General features: G+C 36.4%; 1 protein-coding gene across 11 annotated transcripts in view; it reads left to right on the top strand.

Annotated features, from left to right (window-relative positions):
- Positions 1-18,669, top strand: part of DENND1A (DENN domain containing 1A) — a 499,384-nt gene that overhangs the window by 37,359 nt on the left and 443,356 nt on the right. For 6 of the 11 annotated variants that reach the window (XM_069476762.1, XM_069476766.1, XM_069476760.1 and 3 more), the window contains exon 2: positions 4,142-4,212. The exons of 1 other annotated variant lie outside the window; for it this stretch is intronic. In XM_069476762.1, coding sequence (XP_069332863.1) covers positions 4,171-4,212 — 42 coding nt within the window. In that variant the 5' untranslated portion in view covers positions 4,142-4,170. Of the gene's footprint in view, positions 1-4,121; positions 4,213-18,669 lie in introns of those variants that run through there. 4 more of the 11 variants (XM_069476765.1, XM_069476759.1, XM_069476761.1 and 1 more) reach the window with 1 other exon arrangement.

Raw genomic sequence — 18,669 nt, 5'->3', positions numbered from 1 at the left:
GATACACCAGTTCTTCTCAACCTTGGAATAAGTTGAGTTAAATACTGATGCCTGGAGATTCTGATTTAATTGGTCTGGGGTGTAGACTGGGAATCAGGATTTTTAACAGCTCCCCAGGTAATTGTAATTGCCTCGGGGTTGAATGTGGCAAGAGCCTGGAGAGTGGGAAGCACAGGGTGCCCTGGGAACATAGAAGAGGGTCACTTAACCCAGTCTAGGCTGTGGGTGTTGGGGGTTGGAGAAAGTGTCCCAGAGAGGAGGACACACCTGAGCTGAGGTTTGATGAATGAGTTTGTCAAGTGAAAAAGCCTGGAAAGACCTTGCCTTAAAGAAGAGCAGCTGAATAATGTAGGCTACTAAAGTGGCTAGTGCCTTTGGAGTTAGTTCCCTGCTGATTCTGCTGCTTGCTCGCTTTGTCTTGGCCAGTTTATCTTCTGTGAGCTTCAGTGTCCTCATCTCTCAACTGGGTGGTAATAGTACCTGTAGTATTATTGAAGACTAATTGAGATAATGCATGTGAAGTGCTTGGGATCATACCTGGTACCTAGGAAACAGTAAGCGGTGGTAGCAGTATGGTAATGATATTATTATCAGAGAATTAACATGCATGGTTTGTTTAGAGAGCTACAAGTAGTTCTGTATGGCTGGATCTTAGGGTGCAAGGCTGCAGGAGGTGAGGGTGGGAGACAAAAAAATACGCTTGGCAGGTGGGCAGCGTTCCAGATCATGGAGTGTATAGGAAAATAAGGCAATTAATAATGGGATGTCATGGCACAACCAGGACATTTCCATGGTAATATGTTAAGATGTATCATGAAGTGTTCTGGGAAAACTTGGGTCCGTATTGGAAAATTGGCTCTCTGTGTGGTATTCTCAGCATCATTATGTGTACCAAATTAGCAGTGAGTGTTAATAGGACAGAAATAGGATTTTCAGTTCCTTTAGCCAAGTAGTTAAAAATATTGAGCATCTTGAAGAGTAATGAAGGAATAAGCAGTCCCAAGGTAGTCTCAGAGATACTCTGGAAATTTTTGTGGTCTTAATTGTTTACAGGCTTATTGAAAATATTAATCAAAGGTTGCTTGGTCATTTGCATGTAGAGGAGATACTTTTAAATTTATTTTTTGATTTGCAGAGAAGTAGAAAATGCTTCCATCTGCACTGGCTTTACTGGCCCTTAAAATAACTTATGTATATTTGTTGGTGTGTTATATAACTTGTCACAACATTAGTCACCACTTCTTCCATAAGGCAACATGTAAACGGTCATGGATAAGCATGACTATAACTTATAATTATAGACCAATTTGTTCTTAGCATTTTAGTCAGTTTTTTTCTTTTCTTTTCTTTCTTTCTTTCTTTCTTTTTTTTTTTTTGAGAGACTGTCGTAATCTTTGGCTCCATGTAATAGAGCTCTGCCAGCAGTTTGAACTGAGTGAGAATCTTAGGTGGCTTTGTTATTCCTTATTAGAGTGAGCAGTAACTGTGGATGGCAATAGTAGAAGAAGAGTAAGCTTCATTGTTTCTACAAGTGCCTTTTTTCTTTGAAATGTATTTTTTATTGCAAAAGCACTGTTGAAATGATGGATTATGGCGGTATACCCTATGTTTATTTTATATTGTATGTACCAAATTATTTGGAAGAATTCCATTTAACTAGATCAGTAGTTCTTAAAGTGTGGTCACCCATCCAGCAGCATCAGTATTACCTGGATACTTGTTAGAAATGCTAATTCTTGGATCCAACCCTAGAAGCTCTCCAGGTGATTACCATACATGCCAAAGTTTGAGAATCGTGGAACTGGTTGATCATTTATTGAAATCTTTTAGACCTCAAGAAGGCTAGTCTGTACTTCCTTTATTCCTTAGATGTCTAGGTGGAGAATGATATCCTGGAAGGCAAGGGAGAAAGTGTTTTAAGGAGTAGGGTAAATTGATCAGCTGTGTCAAATGCTGAGTAAGATGAGCTCTGAGAATTGAGCATTTTAGCAATGTGGAGGTCTTTGGTGACCTCGATGAGTTGGTTCAGTGGTGTGGTGGGTTCAGAAACCTGGTTGAAGTGTGTTAAAGAGAGAAAGGGAGAAGAAGCAGAGACAATATAGACAATGTTAGGACATTCTTCACTGAGAGAGAGAGCAGAGCTGTGCAAAATACCCCGTGGCACAGGTTGATGTGTTGGTGCTACAGTGTTTTAAAATTTGTAACACCTTTGCATGGTCGTATTATCTCAGTTTTTAAAATGCATAAAAATAAATTAAAAAATGGTAATTTGAGTAAAAAAAATGTGTGGAAGCTCTGAAGAACCTCCATGGCATCCTAGGGTCCTGTAGAACACATTTTGAAAGCTGTTATCTTAATCCCAGAGGAGTGAAATTCTGAGGTGAAATTCAGCCAGTTGCAAAATAGCCTTAAGAAAGACATTTTTAGGTTTTAGAGGGAATCTTTCTTGATGTTCTTCAGATTATATACTATTATTCATGAAAGATGACCTTAGAACATTCCTTTCTTTCATCAAATGCTCTACCTTGAGATCTTTTGAATGAAAGGGGTGTTTTCATATGACATTTTCTACAAATGTTTGGTACCAAAGGATGCTAACTTTGTAAGTCATTTTGTACCGTCTTGCAGGGAAAAAAGAGCACAAAATTTTTTAAGTCCTCCTTGAAACTTCAGTTTACCTTTTTTTTTTAAAGGAAGATACTCTGATTTCGTGTCTATTTTTTAAAATAACTTATTTGACAAGGTATATTTAAATACCCTGAATTTTAGAGTAGCCAACTCTATGTAAAGCAAAAGCCCATGTTTTCCTTCACTGAAGAGATGATGATCCTTTACAAGAGAAATAAGTAGATCTCTGATTCACAAATCACACATTTTTCTTTTTCCTTCCTACGGAAGTAGGGGGAGTATTACCATATTTTATTGAATCTAAGATGCCACTATTTATAAGATGAACCATTATTTTTTGTGTTACTAAGAAAAAAATTGCTGCCATTTAGAATTATAAAATGCTATAGGTTGTAAGAGATATGAAAATGTGAGGGGAAAAAGTTCATCTTAGAATCAGTGAAACACAGAATTTGAGAGCCAGGAGGTGTGAGTTCTGGTCCTGGCTGTGTTTCTGACTAGCTGTGGGATCACAGACAAGTCACTTGGACTCTCAGTGCCTCAGGTTACTTACCTGTGTTGTGAGAGTACTGCCTGACACACCTGCCGTGCAGGATTATGATGAGGATGAAATGAGACAAGTGAGACAGTTATTTTGAAAAGTAAATTCTGCTAGGCAGATTTGAAGTATTTATTTGTTTTAAATTAACCCTTGGATATGATTAGGCAGCTCAGAAAATTTCTTATTTGAACTTTGTTGTCAGGTTTAAAACAGAATTAAATTATAGATGTTTGAAAATACAACATTCTCTTCTGCTAGATGATTTTTATTCAATCTGGAAATCTTTTTGTTTTTAAATTAAAGAAAATACAAAGATAATATAACTATAATGTTGTTATTTAGAATTAACAACTATTAACATTCTGTTAGTGCTGGAAATATTTATGACATAAGGCAAAAGGATATAATAATCAACATTCTTATAGTTGCCATTGCCAATATGGGTGAAAGCTCCTATGTGGGAACAGTGTCTTGCATTTAGATAAGCGTTCTGTCTTCACAACAGTCTAGTGAATAGGACTATTTAACCGCTTCTCTTGTTTCAGTCTTTAAACTTGTAATTAAGCAAGTTAATTTTGTCATATGAATGTTTTATCCTGGAATATGGGGGCAAGGGCTTCAAGGTGTTGCCTTGATCTGAGTTTCCTCCAAAATCTGCCTCTGGCTTTTTAGATCCAGCTGTGGAAATCGGAAATATGACATTCTGTGAAATCATAGTAACGGCTAGCCTACTATGTGCCAGACATCGTGCCTAGGCAACTTTTGTGTATTTTCTTTAAGTTTTACAATAATTCTTTTGGCTAGTTGTTTTCATTTTGTAGATTAGGAAGGTGTGGCTAAGAGAAGTTGAGTAACTTGTCCAAAGTTACATGGTGATTAAGTTGTGGGGCTAAAGATCTGCCTTAGACTGCAGCCCACATGTTCCATGCTGCCTCGTTCCTTGTCAGTAATCATGATCTGTTTCTTTTGTAGGCAAAATCCAGAGACCACGTTTGAAGTGTATGTTGAAGTGGCCTATCCTAGGACAGGTGGCACTCTTTCAGGTACTTTGCATGTTTGATTATGATATGGTGTGTTTGTTTATTGTGTGAGATAGCCATGCACATGGCATAGTATATGAATAATATGAGGAAACTGTTATTTATCTTTAAGTATGTTTAAGTGCCTTTTCCTCTTAATTCGTGCCCACATCATCCTGGGAAGAATGGAGAATAAAATAGTTTGAATTAAGAGTACAAGCATAACAGGCTTGAAGTATGGCTTTGTTGGGTCTTGGTTTGTATCTTTCACAGATGCCTGGAAGTCAACTATTTTTTTTTTTTTTTTTTTAAATTTTAAAGAGATTTATTCTGAGCCAAATTTGAGGATCATGACCCGGAGCCACACCCAAGAGGCCTTGAGCAAGTGGACTCTGGAAGTCAACTATTTAGTGTGAAATATTGTCACCTTGCTAATGAAGAAGGCTTAGAGTTAGGTTATAGGACACAAAATAATATAAAGGAAATTCTCTGCCACTAAACTGGAAGGGGATGCTTGAAATGGACTTAATTTAGTAAATTTTGTCTGCTGGTAAAAGGAGGTTGGAAATTTGTTGAATAAAACACCTCCTTTGGCTAAACTTTTGGACTAATTTGGATATGTATCCCTGGGCAAGAGAGGCTTTGAAAAGGTCAGGGTATCCTGTGCAGGCAGTGTATGTCACTTCCTGACCTAAACTCTTTCTTGGTCAATGAGAAAAATAACCTTATGATCTGGTGTTCTTTTTCTTGGTGCCTATGAGAGTAACGCATTTTGTTTAAGGATATGCTAGGGACTCTTGATCCATACACACAAACACCTGCATATATTATTTGGTGTTTAGGGAGAGTAAATATACTTGGATTAGAAAACTTGGAGTAATCAGGATTCTAATGGTAGCTACACTGTTAATTGGCTTTACAACCTTGGGCATATTTTCTCTTTCATTATTTTCATTATTAGATTGTAATAATTGTAAACATAGCTATCTTTTATTGAATACCTGTTGTTCTGTTATCCTACATGCTGACACCTGTGGTGACAATCCTTACACTACTACCTTTAAAGGTAATAGTCACATTCCCATTATACCTATGAGAAAATAGAATCTTAGGTGAAATAACTTACCAAGAGAATACAGATAGCTGCATGTGGGATAGCCAGGATTTTTGTTTCAAGTCCTCTTCTCTCTGCTAAGTTGCCTTCTTGAGGGCAGTGACCACACTGTACACATCTCTTCATGTCACCAGGACTTTGCACAATGTCACCAATAGTTGTTACATGAATGGATTCCCTTAATAGCAAATGTGGGTAACTGTGTTCCACCTTCTGGATTATCTAATAATCTAATGTGAAACATGCTATAAATTTATGGTTGTCCTAGAAGTAGAAAGTTAAGATCCATGTTAAGTGATACCTCTTAGTGTGCATGGAGACAATTGGGTTTTGAAGGGAATTATCTGTTATCAACTTTGCAGCAGCACATCTGTACACCAACTTTACAGAGTAACCATTTGATGATGGCGGTGATATGACAGATATAAGGACAAAGATTTTCTTATTTTTATAGTTGCTAATGTTTCCCCCCTTTCAATGCTCTAGGTTTTTTTTCTCCAAAGTTAAAATTAGTTTTTTGAAATATGAACAAAATCTGAAAGGAAATGAGATGGAAGAATGAACAAAATGAAAGCCTTTGTCCTACCTCCTTATCCCAGCCATCTAATTCCTCTCTCCATCGACAACTCCTTTCTTGTTTAGACCTTTAGTTTATTATTTTAAAAACTTGTTTTATTTTTGTGTTTTTTTTAGACACAGTCTTGCTCTGTTGCTCTGGCTAGAGTGCAGTGGTGTCACAGGTCACTGCAACCCCAAACTCCTAGGCTCAAGAGATCCTCCTGCCTCAGCTTCCCAAGTAGCGGGGACTACAGGCATGCACCACCATGCCTGGCTAATTTTTCTATTTTTAGTAGAGATGGGGTCTCACTCTTGCTCAGGCTGATCTTGAACTCCTGAGCTCAAGCAATCCTCCTGTCTCAGCCTCCCAGAGTGTTAGGATTCCAGGTGTGGGCCACTCCCCCAGGCCTATTTTAAAAACATTTTTAGAAGAAAAAGTTAAAAGAACAGTCCAGTGCATATGCCCTTTCCTTAGATTCACCAGTTGTTAGCTATTTTGCCACATTTGCTTTATTACCACCCACACAAAATTTTTGCTGAATCATTAAAGAATAAGTTGCAGACGTTATGACCCTTCTTCATCCCTAAACACTTCTGGGTATATATCTTAAGAATAAGGACGTTTCTTATATAATTCTAGTAGTTATCAAAATTAGAAAATTTAACATTAATATAATATCTATTGTCCACCTTTAAATTTGATCACTATTGTTTCAGTGGGGTCCTTTATAGCAGTTTCCCCTGAATCCGGTCCAGGATAATGCAATCCATTTAGTTTTTTTTATCTATTTAGTTTCTTTCAGTCTGAAATAATTTTACAGCCTTTCTTTGCCTATTTTGACATGTTTTTGAAGAATTTGGGTCTGTTTTGTGGAAATTTCATGGATCTTTATCTGTCTGATTGTATTTTCATGATTAGATTCAGGTTATGGATTTTTGGCCAACGTACCTCGAAAGAGGTATGTGTCCTCCTTAGCGCATAACATCAGCAGGCATGTGATATGTCCCATTATTTGTGAAAAAATTGCATAAAACTTACATATGCAGTTTAACAAACAATTATAAAGTGAGTAGCATGTTTACTACTATCTAGGTTAAGAAATATAATGTTGCTTGGTTCTAGGAAATACTGGTCCTGGCAAGAGGGACCCCTGCCCTGGCTCTGTGCATTAGAGGCCTCTGCTATGTCCCTTCTCTGACAGTGCCCCATCCCATAGAGCAAGGAGTCTGTGGGGTGTACCAGACATGCCCACTTGGAGCCTGACCCTTCTATCCTAGACCATACTTTGAGTACCCAGGATCTCAGAATTGCTTACCCAGATGGCTCTGAGTTTGGGTCTGAGCCAGTGTGGGTCTCTTCCCTGGGGTCTGTCCTCCTGAAGGTAGACTGTGTGGCTGGTAAATACACCGCTAGGCCTAAGGGTGCCCTAAGTGTAGCTGTTGGTGGGGAGTAGGGTATGGGATGGAGCTTGGACTTGTGAGTGAGGTTAATTGCATGCCTGTGTGTGAGGTCCCTTGCAGTGCGGGATGGGGAGGGGGCAGTGGGCAGTGAGCCAGTGGCCAGTTTCCCTGCACCACCACTTTCCTGCATGAGTTCTAAGGAATCCAAAAATTCTCAATATGAATCTGGCCTTCTGGATAGTTATAAAGGTATATCCTTCATGACAAGAGCATAGAACGTATTTAATAGTTTGTAAGCTTGTTTTATAACTTTCAAATACTTAAATGTTTAGACATATGGTGTGTGGGTCTCTATTTGTACCGTTGCCCGGGCCCTGTAAATGTTAGAGGTGGGTTTGACCAGCTCTCGAGAGGCCCCTCCCTCCCTTTCTTCACAGGTAACTACTATCCTGACTTCTATGATAATCATTTCTTTGTTTTTCTTCATAGTTTTACTACATAAGTAAACATCCTTGAAACACATAATTTCATTGTGTCTGTTTCTGTTTATAGAAATAGAATTATTCTATATGTAGTTTTGCTGCTTTTTTGCTTGATTATGTTTGTATAGGTCTTCCAAGTTTTATGGAACTACAATCATTCATTTTTTATCACTGTGTAATATACTGTAGAATTACATCGGAATTTAGTTATTCATTCTACTGTTGACAGCGTTTGAAATTGTTTGTAGTTTTTGGCTATGACCAGCAATGCTGCTGTGATCTTTCTTATATATGAATCCTGGTGTATGTAAACATACATTTCCGTAGGATATATAACATAACATGCTTGAATATTCGGTCATGTCAAACTGTTCTTTAAAATTGATTGTGCTAGTTTACACCCCCACCTGCAGTATTTGATAGTCCTTATTGCTCTACAACCTCACGAGCTCTTAGTACAGTTAAATTTGATTTTTGCCAACCTGAGGGTTGTGTACTTTTTTTGATGACTGATGAGATTGAGCACCTTTTCATAGGCTTATTGGCCTCTTGAATATCTTCTTTTGTAAAGTGCCTGTTCAAGTCTCTTGCTCATTTTTAAATTGAATTTTCTACCCTTATGGTTTATAAGAAATTTTTTATATGTTATGGTAATTAACTCTCTGGTTATATGTGTTGTGCATATCTTCCATTCTGTGGTTTATCTTTTACTCAGTGGTATCTTTGATCAAAACTTCTTTGTTTTAATTTATCAGTATTTTCCTATCCTACGGATACAAAGATATTTTCCAATATTTTCTTCTAAGAGAGAGATAGTTTTGCCTTTCACATTTAGGTCTTTACCAAGGATTTTAGTTTTCTGTGAGATGATCAATATCCAGAAAACTTAAACTCTAAATTTGATTCTTATTCATGACTTTCAAAAAGTGGAAAACTAAATAAAGCTGACTTACTAAGATATGCTATGCCTCTACTTAAAACATTTTATAAAGTAATCAGGTACTTCACATCATACCTAAATAATTACCTAATGATGTTAATAAAAAGGTGCCAGATGTAAGATAGGCCAGTAAGAAATATTACTAAACTTTAAGGACAGTTCTTTTTTCCATTGATTACTTTTCATGTCTGTGCTAATGAAGACACGTATTGAAAACTATCCCTCATGTGTTCTGTGCTCTGAGGAGTATCTCATGACGTCTGTCGAAGGGACATGTGATCTGTCAGTTCTACTTAGAAATTGTATTAAGACCCCTAACACTGAATGGAACGCTTTCCAAAGATTGTACAAATAAAATTGTATACACAAACCGAACTCATGGTACTTACTTTGGGAATTCATAAGATTTTCTAGTTACATGTTACCAGTGAATACACTGTCACTAAATATTTGATTTTAGGTACCTTTTGTCTACTTCTACAACCTTCTTATTTGTTTTTAATAAAATTTGTAATATTTGCCTTTTTCTATTATTTAATGCATTATTTTTGCCATCTTAAATGATTGCAAAGAATTTGCTTTAAAGTTACTCTTTGTTCCTTGGATCTGCATCTCTGATCTATGCCAAAGTATCTGAACAAACTTAGATATAAACCTTACACCATACAGTACTAGTGTCTGGGCATAATCTTCTCTTTGAAGTTTGTTTGCATCCCCCTAGAGGGATTAATTCCCCACTGTGAGAAGGTGGGTTAGAAAGCACTGAAACTACTTTATGGATCTTTAATTGGAGGATTTAGTATACATTTTGTTCTATAAACTTCTGTGGGAGTTTCATTCTTACAATTTTTCTTACACTGTGGTATGTTCTCATTGTAAATAAAAATACACATTAAAATTTTTCTCAAGTTATTTAATGCATATCGACAGATTATCCTGGTGTTTTTTTCATTCATCTTTAAATTTCTAGTATCTTGTTTTCTGATTAGTTTTTGAGTATATAGAACTTAACATGTTTTGAAAAATTATAAAGAAGAGAAAAATCATCACTCAATAACTACTGTTGATGTTTTGGTATATTTATTTCCGTGCGTGTGTGTGTGTGTGTGTGTGTATGTGGAAATAAAATACATAAACTTTTTCTTGCTCAATTGTTAAGCTTTTCCTAAAATTACTAATACAGCTTTATAAAAATCATTTTAGTTGCTGTGAATTATTACCTCATGTTTATGTGCTATATTTTCTTACAACTAAGTCTTTAGATTGTTTCCAAGGTTCTCCTGTTGTAAATGATGCCAGTGAACATCTTTGTGTATAATGCTTGTCATTTAGGTATGTGATTTTAATGCTTTAAAAAGAAGTTAGATTGTTTTAAGTAAATCTTTGATCGGCTTTGTTGTAAATATTTTTTAATGCTTTTTTGCCACATTCTATTTTGTGTACTCTAATTGATGTATTTGTTCAAGAACCCACCCTTAAATAGGGATCCCAGAAAACCAAGACAGTCACCTCAAGTTGTGAAAGCTCCCAAAGCTGAATTCAGCCTGTGTGACCAAAGGTCTCAGAAGAGGGTGCTCTTGCAAGAGAGATCAGCCTGCAAGGTCCCATGATCAGATGGTACTGGCATGCAGAAACTCTGGAATGCATTTCAAACACAAGTGTCTCATTACAGCTGGCATCTCTGAGCCTGCTGCGGACACTCTTCTTGGGCAGACGCTTAGCACTGGGAGAGTGTCAGCATCAGGTTCTTCAGGGCTATTTGGCAGACCAGTGTCCTCCTGTGTCTGCCCTGCTCCCAGCATTTTCAGTGCATGAGTCCAGTAGCCGCTTGTCAGAAAGAAGGGGATAGTCAAGTTAAGAAACTGTTGTAGGAACTCTGTGAAAGGAATCCGTAAGACATGGTGCTTTGGTTTCTGAGTTTTTCGGTTACCTTTGCTTAAATCTTTACTTAAAATCTCTTTTAAATAACTCTCTACATTTCTGTATTAGTAGTATCATGAAGAAAACTGAGTCTTTGCTGACTTAAGGTATTGAGAGCCAGATTTGAAACTTCAGCTTTCGTTTTACAGGACTGTAATTATGGTCTAGGAGCTTTGCCTGAATATCTGTGGTCACAGTGGATACTCAATATTATTAAACATTTTTTAAAAATTGACTAAAACCATGTTGCCTCTTTAGAAGTGGTATTGAGGGGGGGGTTCTTTTAAGAGTAAAGTTTTATTCCAGATTAAAATATTCTTGAGATATTAAGTTATCATCTTATTCATTTTCAGTAACAGTAAAGGTAATGAATCACAGCAAGCTTTGAACAATGGTCATAAAATAGCCAACTTTTATTGAGTCCTTCTTATGTCCCAGTCACTTTTCTTAGTATTACTTTCTTAAACCTTGAATAGCTCTCTAAAATGGGTCTTATGTTTGAGGAAACTGAGATTCAAAGAGGTTAACATGCCTAGATTGGACGACCACCAAATTGTAGAATCAGCATTTTAATTTTATTCCTGTGGCATCTTCCAAAAATAACTGGTTAATATTACCTGCACATGTAGTGGTTAGAAAAGTCAGATAATGTTAACATGGGGGAAGAGAAATCATGCCTGTACAGAAAATTGGGGAAGATAATGGTTATTTATTCATGAACTATACAAGGGATTCTTGGTTTTTTTTGTTTTGTTTTGTTTTGTTTTTTGTTTTTTTTGGTCAGCCTTATTAGTTCAGCTTTTCTTTTTTTTTTCTCTTGAATTTTCCAGTGAAAGTGAATCCATTTTATGGAATATTAAGATATGGACCCTAATCTTGGTAGTGTAGTTGGGACAAATTGCCACTCGCTAAAAAGACATGGATTATTAAAAACATTTTTGTAAATTTTCCTGACTCTGAGTACTTGACATGCTAGTTAGATAAAAATCTTGTTTGAGACAGAGGTGTGGAACCTCATCTCAGTGTACTTTTTAAGCTGATTTAAAAAATTCGGTTCTAGCTTTGAGAATTATAATGTGCCTTGTCTCTTTTTCTCAAGATTGCTAGAATAATGATTATTTCTTTAAACTAGAGGTGAGCCTAATGAAAGCACATTATAATAAAGCTTTTGTCCACCACCTAATGAAGTAAGAAGTATTATCCCAATTATATTGGTAAGAAAAATGGGGCTCCATGAGGGCAGAAACTATGTCTTGCTTATACCTATATATAGGTATAAGCTTATTTGAAGCAGATTCCAGATTTCTTCTTGTTCCTAAACAGTGCAATTTAGGGGCCATCTGGGTATAAATTATGATATACAGGAGTCTCATAATATTTGGTTTATTCATGACAGTGTGGTTCTTCTTGCTATATTAGTGGTTCACAGTATTAGGCCTTTGGCCTTCTAGGTAGACCAGGAATTCGTTGATCTCTACTAAATTTTAAAATCCATGTGAGCAATGAGTTTGTTGAATTTTTTTTTTAAAGTGTCCTTTAAATCACCATCTCAGAACTTCGTTTTCTTAACTATAAAAATGGGGGCACTAATGGTACATACTTTATGCAGTTCAAAGAATTAAATGAGAATGCTCAGTTCATGGCACATGGAATGTTCTTTAGAAATGGAGCTGTTGTTATTTTAAATTATTATTTTTGTTTAAGGCAGGAGTTTACGTTTGTCTGGAACTCTGCTATTCAGCAACTATTATCAATTTAACATAGCCGAAGAATAGAAACTAAAAATAGCTAGACAAAGTAGATTTCTCAGAGTCCATCTATTAAAACTTAAGTTCTTTATTTATGGAAAAGCCCTTAGCTAATGCTGTAAGTGCTTTAGTATGCCCTGAGGATTTCCCTGTGTTGTATTGCTCAGCACAATCACTGGTCATGTTGATGACATTAAATCATTGTATTCATCAGGATCCTTTTCATTCGAAGTGGCAGAAACCCAACTATTAATAAATCTGACTTGAACAAAAAGAGGAATTTATTGGCTCTCAACACTGAGAAGTCCGGTGGTAAAACTGGCTTTGGTTTCTGCTGGATCTAGGTCTTCCACTCAGGTTTTCAGAGATTTGCTGTATCTCTTGGTTCTTTGTCTTCTGCGTTGGGTTCGTTTCTGGGTAGGTATATATTGGGCAGGTGCTCCCTCTATGATGGCAAAGGTGGCTACTAACAAATCCAAGCTTATATCCTATCAATTTAGCTGCCCAAATAGAAAAAGAATGTCTTGTAGTATTTTTAGCCTTAGTCCAAGGGCTGGTTGTAATAGGTAGGCGCTGTTTGGGTCATCTACCCATCTATGAACCAATCACCATGACTCCTGGTTGGTGACTCTGAGATGTTAGGGAGTGTGTATGTGGGGGGACTATTCACTGCCACCTGGATCCCATAACCTGAAAATGGGGCAGGGTAGTTCCCCAGAGGAAAATCTGGTGCTGTTACCAGAAGAAGGGAGAATGGCAGCCAAAACAAATGTCCATTGCAGCCATCAAGAAAATGTTGTACTCAAAATATTCTTTTCAAAAAAGCAGTGAGATGTATAATCTAGTTTGGAAATATTTATAACTGAAATAATAAAGTTTCAGTGCTTAAAAATGTAGATCTTTAGGTTTCTTATACTGCCATATAAGGCTGATATCCCCAGGAGTCTACAGTAGATATCTAATTCTTTAATCACCTGTTCTTTGAGCATTCACTTTAGACTGTGGTACACTGTGTGGAGTGCTAGCTCTATAAAACAGGAACTAGACCTCATGTTTTCAATGCTTAAAAGACTTTTTAAAAAAATCTTTAGGAAGTTGCATTCTAGCTTTTGAACTTCTTTTGGTATTATTTCACAACACATTTTGCATTTCCTTCTTTATGTTACATTGAAAATATGCAGTCAGCTCAAAGGCTTTCATTAGAAAAAGAAAACTTTTACTAAAGATACCACTATGAGCTTGCTTTGCTCAGCAGGAGACTTTAATAAGTTCCTTGATTTAAAGACAATTTTCTTCCCTTTAATGTGTTCTTAGGCATTAGATTTTTGCTATCACGAGGCCTTATTTGAGGAGAAAATAGATGCAAATAAATTGCTGTCTAGATTATAACAATGCCATTAAGTATTTTCTTGGATAATTTATAATAAAAACAATGTAATGGAAAGTCTAGACTTTGAAATCAGACAGGCTTGGGTTCAGATTTCTTCTGTCACTCACTAATTGTTTGGTCTTGGGAAAGTTATTTAAACTAAGTTCTAGTTTGCCCATTGTTTAAATGGCACTTCTATCTACTTGGCAGGTTGTTTTATAAATGAAAGATAGTATGTATTAAAATGCCTAACACAGGAAGTAGTACAAAGTAGGCATTTTTGTGGTGACTTAATTTAACATCATCCTTAAGTTAAAAACATAAAAACTCCAAATTCCAAACCAAAAACAAACAACAAAACTTCCTGCAGTTGTGATATTAAGATGAAACCTTCTTTCTGATAGAATTTATTTAAATTCCTTTTTGAAAGGATTCAAATATTAGAATAATAGTAGTTACTATTATATCAATGATATGAAAACTTGATGAAAAGAAAACTACCTGAATTGACCAATTTCCTTTTTCAGAAAATATAAGATTGATTCTGAGTTGTTCCCAGAAAAACACACTTTGGGCACATGAATAATTTAAAATGATCAACCCTATCTTTATTTTTCCTCCACTTTTGTGTTGCATTTGAAGTTTAATAAGAACCCAATGATCAATCCTCAGTTACCAGAGTTTTTATTTAAACTGTCTACTTGTGAGAAGAGCCAGATGCTGAGAAAAATAAGCTAGTATCAGAGATTTATTAAAACCCATTTCTAAAATATAGTCTAATGTTAGTGTATATTTAGCTCAGTTTTTTTATCCCCAGCAGTAATGATCACAGATACTCAGAATGATGGAATCCGAGTCTTGAATATAAAAAGAAATTTCCATTAGTTTTTTAGGTTGTACTTACTGTGAAAGGAAATTTGACAAAAATATTTGGGAAAGATTTTCTACAAAGGCTGAAAAGAAAATATTTTTATCATGGCCCTCAATGAAGTATAACAATCAGCTAAGCAGAACATTTAATTTACTTCTTCCTACTAAATATTTCCATTAATAGAAATATGCTCCACCCCTAAGCCCCCGAAATATAATTAGTGAAATATAGTTGAGAGCATGGTTCCTAGAGTCAGATCATCTGGATTCAAATTGGGGTTCTCCCGTATAGGACACATCCCTGTGTGATTTTGGGCAAATTACTTAATCTCTCTCCTTGTTTTAGTTCCCTAAACTGTAAAGTGGGCATGATGATGGTAATATCTCATAGTGTTGTGAGGATTAAATGAGGAAAAAAAATTTAAAGAGTCACACATAGGACATGGCACAGAGTACCTCTCAGTTTGAACTACCGTTAAAAAAAAATAAATTGGGTTTGTTTGTTTTGATACTTCAAACCAGAAATTGAGGATCACTGCGAGTCTGAACTGGGGATGTGTCACCTGATCCTATTGTGGGCTCTTTGATTCTGTGCACTTGATAGCAGAGCATTGGGACCAGTCCTGAGGCAGTGCCAGGCCCCAAGCCTTTGGGGAGGCTTCTTTAGGTTTCTTTCTTACCTCTGACAGCCCTAGCAAGTCCAGTTTAGGCTTTTAGAAAGTTCTTAATCCCTGGGGTGGACCCTGGAACAAGCTGACCTAATTTTTCTTGTGTTTGCTGAATGGACATTGAGTTGACTCGGGTTTTATTTAGGCTTCTCTGGGCCTGCTGCGGTATCAAAGCTCAGGTCTAGACCCAGTTTAAGTTGAGATTTAGAGCTGACTACTGCTACATTTTCCTCTTCTTGTTTTGAAAGATTAAAAAAAAAAACCACAGTTATCCATTCATCAATATTTATTATAAGTGTGATAGGTTTTGGGGATGGGAAGAGGACATTCCAGCAGAAAGAAAAGCATTTGCAAAGCCTTGGAGGAATATTTATTTTTCTTTTATTAATCAAAAGTATGACTTTCAGTCAGATTCTGATAAGCTTGAAGGGACCCTGTGCAATCACGTCCAGCCTAAGAATATCAACTTCATGAGGGCAGAGATCTTCGCTGACTTGGTTCATTGATGTGACTCCAGCACCTAGAACAGTGACTGGTACATGTTTGTTGGACAATAAATGAGTTGGCACAATTCCAAATTATTGCAGAGAACCTTGATATTTTAATTAATCTCTGCAGTTTTATTGTTGATAAGTATCTCATTACCAGTGAGTAGAATGGCTGCTGGATTTGCTATATTCTGTTTTTTAATGGAAATCTGTGGGTACATCTAGGGGGAGGGTATTTATGTTTCAGGCAAGAATTCTGTTGTAGTTTTCTCCTAAGCAATTTTCTGGAAGATGTTATTCTGCCTTTTCTATGAGCAGATGTGCTTAGAATGAAAAGTTTAAAGGAAGGCTTGCTCACGTTCGTCTCAGTAGGCGAGGAATGCCTTTTCCTCTCCATTTAGTAAGTGTCCATCAGACTTCCCAGAGTACAATGGGGCATTTACCCCAGGCCTCGGCGGCAGCCCACACTTTTTACATTTTAGACTTTTTCTGCCACCCCTGGGAAACTGCCTGGTGGTCTGGCATCATGGGAATTTGTGTCACTAAAAGCTGTTTCTCCACCCTCTTCTCTAGCAGAAGCAGTGGGTGTAGTGGGAAGAAATTTGGACTTGGGTCTTAATTATAGCACTGCAACTTACAGCAATCTGACCTTGGGGAAGTAATTCATCTCTTTTGTTGAGTTTTCTCATTTGCAAACTAAGTTTGATAGTACTTATCTTTTAGGGTTGCAGTGAAGATTAAATATAATAAAATACTAGTGCCTAGTTAGTTTTCTTTCTTTTCCTGTCACATCAAATTATTTTCCATTCTTTCAGCCTCTTGACACAAAAGGACAGCTATATTATTTTTCATAGCTGGGGGGACTATAGAGTCTTTGTGACTCTTGATAATGATTTTCTGGGGTTTTTTGGGTGAAGCAATTTGGAGTTTTGTTAATATAGTTCCAACAACATGGAAAAGATACTTAAAAAAAAACCCTCATATTAATTTAAAACTTAATTTAAAAGTTTTGCAGACTATGAACTTAAAGTCAGGGTCTTCCACGGCAGTTCGTATACCCCTACTCAGCTTCTTACAGAGGACATAGCATGTTTAAGTGTTGGGGGGAGAGAGAGGGAAGGAGAGAAAATATGTGTGTGGTGAAAGAGATATTTTAGCCTGCTTCTGTAACTTTAGCTTTGCTCTGCAATGTGCCAAAAGTTATTTCTCCCCAGGGAGTGCCTCTTTCAACAGTTTGCGAAGGCAGCATAAATTCTCACTTGGTGTTCAAGGAAGATGGTAATACAATTTAGTACAACTAAAGTATTTTTTTTAACTTGTTAGAAACCAAAACGTGATTGCAGTGGCAAATTTGTCAGCACACTCGAGTTTAACAAGTGTTCGAAGGATTAGTAAAGGAAATGTAGTTTACTCTGCAGCTTTTATGACAAAGAATTTAAAAGGTTTTGCTCTAAGCCCCACCATGTGTTTCTTCCTTTTCTCCAAAACATACCTCTAAGTTGAAAAGAGAGATGAATCTCTTAGGGAGAAACTATTAACTCTGAGGGAGTTTATCATTGTTTGAGAGGAAGCAGAGCATTTACATTTGAATCGACTCTGAGTGTAGCTTGTGCCCTAATCTCATTCCTCCTAGAAGTTGGTGAGGAGTTTAAGTACTTCCTACTTTGTGTTCTGGTCCTTGTAATGCCATCCTAATTTTCTTGGGGATCATAAATTTTGTAATTCAAAGTAAGCAAACTGGACACTGTGCCTTGGCTATGCATAGAAATGTTTTCTGTAGTTGTCACAGTCCTCTAAGTAAGGCCGTTGGCGAGAATTTTCTAATTTTCATGGCACTTATTACCATACTAAAAATGCTTTTAAAAAGACAACATATTACAGAAAGTTTGAGAAAATGTAGACTATAATCACCCATCACAGTCTCACTTTTAAGTTTTGAATATTCCCATTTGACATAGTTGTAGTTGGTATACAGTTTAAATGAGAAAAAGTAAGACCTAAACGTTTATTGAGAACATTTCATCAATTTCTGATGACTGCATCAGAGTTTTATAGTTTGATCAACCAGTTCCCTATTATTATGCCTATAAATGCAGCCCCTTTTCAAATAAGACAAATTAATCATACTGTCAAATTTGTGGACTTTTGTGGCCAAATCTTTGGTATTGCCTTTTGTAGGGGTGGAGGTAAGAGATGGAGGATGGGGAGGAAGATAGAGGAATAGAGGCTGAGAAGAGCTCTGCCAAAGATAAACTGTATTATGGACGGAAATGTTTTTCTAAGTCCAAAATCTGTAAGAAACTTTAAAGTGAGCCATTTTCTCAGATAAAAAAAAAATGCATTAACTTATTGTATTAGTATTTTGCTCTGTGATGAGTGAAAGTACCATTACTTTTTTTAAAAGTTACATTTTATGGATTTTTGGGTTGCTTTTAATGCCAGCTTCTACCACTGATAAAGTTTTACTTTTTTATTTTACTTGGAGAACATTTCTGCTGATGGAGAATTTAGGTCATGTTAGCTTAAAGACAATAGAAACCATCTACCTAAAGACTTGTTGGGAGAAATTCTTTGTATTTGCTCTCATGTCTTGTTAGACAGCTGTGTCCTGGACTCAGGACTGGACTTTGCTTTTTGTAGCAGCTGTGAAGTCCTCACCTTACAAATATACAGCGTTCCCACTGCAAGTTTACTTCTGTGACTAGGGACCATCATTCATACTCATCCCAAAGAAACAGGGTGTATTAATCTATAATACTTCATGGATGTCAGAGAAAGAAATCTTGTTAGAGCTATGGTTTAATTAAACCCAATGGCCTTTAAAAATTTTTTGAAACTTTTTATTAGGAATTAGTTAGGATGTGTGGAGATAGCCTATGTTCATTCCTTAGAGGTTGGGACAAGAATTTTGCTTTTGCTGAAA

This window comes from Eulemur rufifrons, chromosome 7 (assembly GCF_041146395.1).
Source record: "Eulemur rufifrons isolate Redbay chromosome 7, OSU_ERuf_1, whole genome shotgun sequence".
NCBI lineage: Eukaryota > Metazoa > Chordata > Mammalia > Primates > Lemuridae > Eulemur > Eulemur rufifrons.
Note: the sequence above shows the minus strand (reverse complement) of the source record. Positions and strands in the feature narration are given on the sequence as shown.